Source organism: Corvus hawaiiensis, chromosome 33, assembly GCF_020740725.1.
Source record: "Corvus hawaiiensis isolate bCorHaw1 chromosome 33, bCorHaw1.pri.cur, whole genome shotgun sequence".
In the NCBI taxonomy this organism is placed as follows: Eukaryota; Metazoa; Chordata; class Aves; order Passeriformes; family Corvidae; genus Corvus; species Corvus hawaiiensis.
The window spans coordinates 375,299-381,470 of NC_063245.1; the positions used below are offsets into that span (position 1 = coordinate 375,299).

At 53.0% G+C, this 6,172-nt stretch overlaps 1 protein-coding gene across 1 annotated transcript; it reads left to right on the forward strand.

The window, feature by feature from the left end:
- Positions 1-2,784: 2,784 nt before the first annotated feature.
- Positions 2,785-5,674, forward strand: LOC125318962 (olfactory receptor 14J1-like). Its single transcript, XM_048289929.1, has 2 exons — positions 2,785-2,943; positions 4,439-5,674. The coding sequence occupies exon 2, from the start codon at positions 4,462-4,464 to the stop codon at positions 5,392-5,394; it is 933 nt and encodes a 310-aa protein (XP_048145886.1). The 5' UTR covers positions 2,785-2,943; positions 4,439-4,461; the 3' UTR covers positions 5,395-5,674.
- The last annotated feature ends 498 nt before the right edge of the window (positions 5,675-6,172 follow it).

Below are 6,172 nucleotides of genomic sequence, written 5' to 3' on the forward strand. Positions count from 1 at the left end.
CTTGGTTAATCACTGCAGGCAATCTTTGGCAGGGATGATTGGGGGCATTGCTGAGCTGCTCCTGCTGTGATTCTTTGCTAATGATGATGTGCTTTGCTGAGCTTATGCTTTTGTAATTCTTTGCAGATTTGCATTCTATAAATTACACAATTCCTTCAGTTGGTGTCTGTGTCTTTGGTGCTGACCCTGCCCACCAGCAAAACAGGGCCCCGTCCTGCCTGAGTGTTACCTGGGAAGACAAAAACCCTCACTCCAAATGTCCCCCCTTCCTCCTTGTTCCCTACACTTTATACACTGGCCATGATGTCCTGTGGTCTGGGATATGCCTGGGGTCAGTTGGGGTCAGCTGTCCTGGCTGTGACCCCTCCCAAGCTCCCCCGCACCCCCAGCCCCTCTCCAGCGTGGCCGGACGAGGGGCAGGAAAGGCCTTGGCTCTGTGCAAGCTCAGCAAGAACAAAACCATCTCAGTGTGAGCAACGCTGTGCTCAGCACAGACCCCAGCAGTGTCTCATTGCCAGTGTCCGTGGCATCAGTCCCTACCAGGGGTTTCCATGGAAATTGTCATGACAGGAGACCCTGGGGTTGTGTCCTACTGGCAGTTGCCATTGAAAGGAATGAGGGACTTGTCTGTACAAACAAGCTGTGGGCCTGCTGGTAGATCAAGCTAGCACTGAGACATAAAAGAAACAATGGGAAGGATTCCACTGATTGATGAATGGAAAGAAAGAGATTTGTCTCTACAAACAAAATGTAGGTCTGCTAATAAATGAAACTGGATATTAAGAGATAAAAGAAACAATGGGAAAACCATAAAATTCAATAAGAAATAAAAATAAAGGGGGGGGGGCGGTTTATGCATTCTAAGGGAGTATTAGGTGTTTCGGGAAGCCTGTACCTCTCAAGTACCTCAGACAGTGGGGAAAGAGAGAGGGAAATGCGGTTGAGAAATTAGGATAAAAAGGAGGCTGCACCCTCCAAAAATTTGAGACCCCAGGGGAAATGCCCCATGGCCTCTCTCTTTATTCGAACAAAGTAATGGGACTCCTCTGTCTCCTCTTTGGACATAAACCTCTGATGTTTGTGGATTAATTTCCTGACACTGCTGTGGGGAATGGCAACCTCATCGATGGCAGCTTCTGCTTGGCACACCCTTGAGGAGTGTCTCTGTTTTTAGTGGGGAAACTCAGGAGTTTTACAATGCTAAAAAACAAAAGGGAAACCCCCCCCGTTTGCCTGAGTGCAGCCAGTTCTCTGAGCAAAGCAGGTCCCAGGTGAGTGAGGAGAGACAGGATGGGCTTGGGAATGTGGAGCAGGGTTGTCCACACTGGGTCAGACCTCAAGGCACAGCTTCTGTGACCAGGCCACACCTCCTTAGGAGAGACCCTGCATCAGTGTCAGTCACAGAATGCTGCAATCACCTTTTCTCTAAAGAGAACAGCAATAAAACACACCTCTTCAAATAGGAATGAGTATTTCTTAGAAGCTCTTTGAAATATTTCTCCATAACTGGAGAAGGAAACCTTCCTAATGAACTGCACCAGGCCAGAGGGAAATCAAGGCAGAGCCAGGGTTTGTCAGCACTTGCTTGATCCTAATGAGCCCCGTGGTGCATTTGGGGCTGAGCCCTTGAAGCTCAGGGCCTGAGAGGAGATTGCACAAACCTTTCCAGGAGTCAAAGGCAGAGGAAACACCCAAAGTGTCTCGAGGCATTAATGGGTCCCACTGAGGTCCATCCCCAACACAGGCTCCTCATGGACTCCTTGGAGGAGAGAATTGGAGGCCAGGATTGCCCAAAAACCTCTCAGAGCCTCAGTGTGGGAACGAAAATCCAAAGTACCTTAAAAACCTTGAGTATCTCAGAGCATTAATGAGCCCCACTGAGTGTCAATGCAAAGCTCTCCAGGGACTCGTTAAAGTAATTGGAGATAATTGGAGGCCAGGATTGCACAAACCTCTCATTGAGTCGGTATCAAAAGGGAAGCACCAAGTACTTTAAAAAACCTGAAGTACCCTGAAGCATGAATGAGCCCCAGTGAGTGTTGTTACTGACAAAGAATCTCCAGGGACTCATTAGAGCAGATAATTGGGGGCCAGGATTGCACAAAGCTCTCAGAGGCTCCCAGGCAAAAGCCAAAGTCCTTTGAAAACCCTGCAGTCCCTGGGAGCATTCAGGAGCCCCCCAGGGCCATTCCTGACCAAGGCTCCCCAGGGACTCCTTCCAGCAGATCCCTGAGGCCACTGGGATGTGGGGGGATGCTGAGGGCAGGACAAGGGGCTGACAGTGCCCAGCCTTGCTGGGGCTGTGCCAGGAGGCCCCAGGGCCTCAGGACAAGGTGTCTCCTCCCAGCCCTTGGTGGCACAGACGCTGCTGTGCCCCAGGGCACCAAGACTTGGCTTCTCTTTGTCCCCCCCTGCCATCCCTGCCTCCAGTTCTCTGCTCTGACTGGAGCCTGGGGACACTTTCTCAGTCGTGTCCCTCACTGGGACCCATGAAAACTTCCAGAAACTTTGAAGTTCAATTCTGACTTGAATACTTGAAAGGTTTGTGCCAGTCCCTGTCAGGGACTGATGTTCAGGGCCTCAGCACCAAGGCCCGAGAGGGTCATTCCAGTCCTTGTGCTGTGTCTGTGCTGCTGAGCTGGGCCGGGCTCCTGGCACAGAGGCAGCTCCTGGCAAGCGGCAGCGCTGCAGAGAGACAGCTCTGGCCAGGAGCAGCTCCTGGGCACAGCCCAGCAGGGCTGGGGCACTGCCTGCAGCCAGCCCGGGCACAGCACAGAGGCACACAGGGCTTAAACTCAGCTGGGGCTGGGAAGGGGCTGGGAAGTGACTGCGGGAGAATCACTCCCAGCCCCTGGCACAGGAAGCCTCTGGCTGCAGGACACGGCAGCTGCAGCTCCTGGAGGGATCTCCTAAAGCTGCAACATCCCAGTGCCTACGGATTCTGTGAGTACAACTCAGAGCATCTCGAGTGCAGGGGAGGTGAAATGTTCATGAGGCTCTGACAGGCTGAGGGTTTCTGATCACTCCCAGAATATTTCCAATGCAAGGATTTTGATAAAAATGAGGAAATTTCCTGAGACTTTGTTTTCAGTTTCCTGCCACTGGAGAATGGTGGGGAGGGAGGACAAATATTGAAGGTATTATGAATTTTGTCAGGTCCCTGGGACATCCGAACTGTTCCTTTTAGTGATCAGCAGGTGCACAGGAGATCCCTCCTGTGCTTTCAGCCACTCCTGTGCCCATGGACAGCACCAGCATCACCTTGGCTGGACCCATCAGGCTCAGTCTGAGCTGTCCTTTCTCCAAGCTGCAAACAGAACCTGCCCCAGCCAGTGCCCTGCACACAGGCAGGTTTCTGTAGGGCCAAGGAGAGTGCACAGAGATTTGGGGTCTGTGAGTGCTGGCAGGGAGAGATCAGGCACAGGGAAACAGCTCCAGGAGGAAAATCCCCAGGAAGCAGAGATGAGATCAGGGAAGGAGAGAAAACAAACCCAGCAATGTGCCAGGGAGAGTTTAGAGATCCCCACAGGATCCCCTCCAGTGCAGCCCCTCCCTCTGAAGAAGCCCCCTCCCTCCTGTGCCCCCCAGCCAAGCCTCTGCCCTCAGGGCCGGGGCTCCAAGGCGTGAAGCCCCTCCTGGGCAGGCAGAGCTGCAGCAGAGCCGTGGGGCAGCTCTGCAGCCCCGGGCCCAGTTCCCTCTGCAGAGCACAGGGCTGGGAGCAGCTGCCTGGCACTGGGGGGCTCTGGGAGGGGGCACAGCTGGCTCAGGGTGACGCTGGCCCCAGTGCCCGGCTGTGGGCAGGGCTGTCAGTGCAGCCAGGGCAGCAGCTCAATCTCCCTTCATCCAGTGCCAGCTCTGGGACTCTTGGCTCTCTCCCCGAGGTTTCCTTCCAAGCTGGGAGTTTCCTCCAGGATGCAAACGTGTCCTGGAGCATCTTTGTGTTATCTGAAAGGCCCAGAGAGAGGAGAAAAGCAGAGATGCTACAAGTGTGAAAATGCTGTCGGGTTGGTGAAATGAGCCAGGGGTGTCCTCGGCTACGAATGTGGTGCTGAGACCTTGAGAGAGGGACGGACATTTGGGGGTCTGTGGTGGATCCATCTGCTCTCAGCAGCACCTGGTGATCTTTAAGGGAAACATGGGAGGGTGAACATTCTGCATTTGAGAAAAGTGAAACAGAAAAGCTCTGAACAGGTCAGAATGACAGAGCACCTCCCCTGAGTCTCCACTCATCATCTTGCCTTGCAAAGTTGCTCTGTTCTCCCTGAGGGCAGCAGAAATGCTGAGGATTTCTGATATCCAAGAATACCAGGAGAGATATAGGGGGAGCTTAAAAACAAAAACCTCAGAACTCTTAAACACAGGGGAGGGTATACAGTAAATGGCTTTGATTGTGGTTACTGACATCTCTAACTCTTCACTGTCTTTTTCTCCATGGCAGAACCCAATGCCCGGACACAGCCAATGTCTAACAGCAGCTCCATCAGCCACTTCCTCCTGCTGGCATTGGCAGACACGTGGCAGCTGCAGCTCCTGCACTTCTGCCTCTTCCTGGGCATCTCCCTGGCTGCCCTCCTGGGCAACGGCCTCATCATCAGCGCCGGAGCCTGCGGCCAGCACCTGCACAGCCCCATGTTCTTCTTCCTGCTCAGCCTGGCCCTCACCGACCTGGGCTCCATCTGCACCACTGTCCCCAAGGCCATGCACAATTCCCTCTGGGGCACCAGGCACATCTCCTATTCAGCATGTGCTGCTCAGGTGTTTTTCTTTCTGTTCTTCCTCTCAGCAGAATATTTCCTCCTCACCATCATGTGCTACGACCGCAACATGTCCATCTGCAAAGCCCTGCACTACGGGACCCTCCTGGGCAGCAGAGCTTGTGCCCACATGGCAGCAGCTGCCTGGGCCAGTGCCTTTCTCAATGCTCTCATGCACACGGCCAATACATTTTCCCTGCCCCTGTGCCAGGGCAATGCCCTGGGCCAGTTCTTCTATGAAATCCCACACATCCTCAAGCTCTCCTGCTCCAAATCCTACCTCAGGGAACTTGGGCTCATTGCTGTCAGTGTCTGTTTGCTCTTTGGCTCTTTTGTGTTCATTGTTTTCTCCTATGTGCAGATCTTCAGGGCCGTGCTGAGGATCCCCTCTGAGCAGGGCCGGCACAAAGCCTTTTCCACGTGCCTCCCTCACCTGGCCATGCTCTCTCTGTTCCTCAGCACTGCCATGTTTGCCCACCTGAAGCCCCCCTCCATCTCGTCCCCATCCCTGGATCTGGTGGTGTCAGTTCTGTACTTGATGGTGCCTCCAGCCCTGAACCCCCTCATCTACAGCCTGAGGAACCAGGAGCTCAGGGATGCCCTGAGGAAAATGGTGATTGGATTTTTTCAGCAGCAATGAAGTGCCGGTTTTGTTCTCCACAGCTGCAGTGTAACTCAGTGCAGGCCCAGCCTGTCTGCTCAAGTTTTTCAGAGTGGCTGTGTGTGTGCAGGGTTTCCTTTTTCATTTTGTGATAATGTTGTGCTCAATGAAACTTTATTTATCCTGTCATCATCCCATTACTGGGATCATTCATCCTATTTAGAATTCACTGCTTACACCTTGAATTTTACCCAGAGACAATGGAAATGAGGAATCACCTCCTCTGTGCACTGTAGCAAAATAAAGGATCCTGCAGCAACTTGTTGGTCAAAAATGCTTCCTTTGAAACCTCATCTGAATCTGGCAGGGCAGTGCCTGTGTGCAGAGGGAGAGAGAAGCTGAGTCCCAGCACAGCAGCAGGGCCAGGGAGCAGCAGCACTCGGTGCTTTCAGAGCTGCTCTGTTTATCCTTCCACGCTGTCCTTCTGTCCTTGTGGGAGTCCTCAGCTCTGGCTGCTGCACTGCTGTCCTGCTCTGTGGCTGTCCTGTGAGCACAGGAGGGGTTGACAGATTTGTGTTATTTAAAAGAAGACAGCAGTGGCTGGAATTGCTGGGCTGATCAGTGAAGTTTTTCAGAATTTTATGGCCCTGGCATGTGAGTCACAGGTGGATCCCAGCGAGTCCTGGAGCTGCCAAGCTGAACATGAATAATAGAATGGACAAAGCTGCAGCTTAAATGTGACTTAAAAATAAATCCCCAGAGTGGCCAGCCCAGAGATCGTGGTCTGTGAACTGGAACAACCACATTACAACAGGGA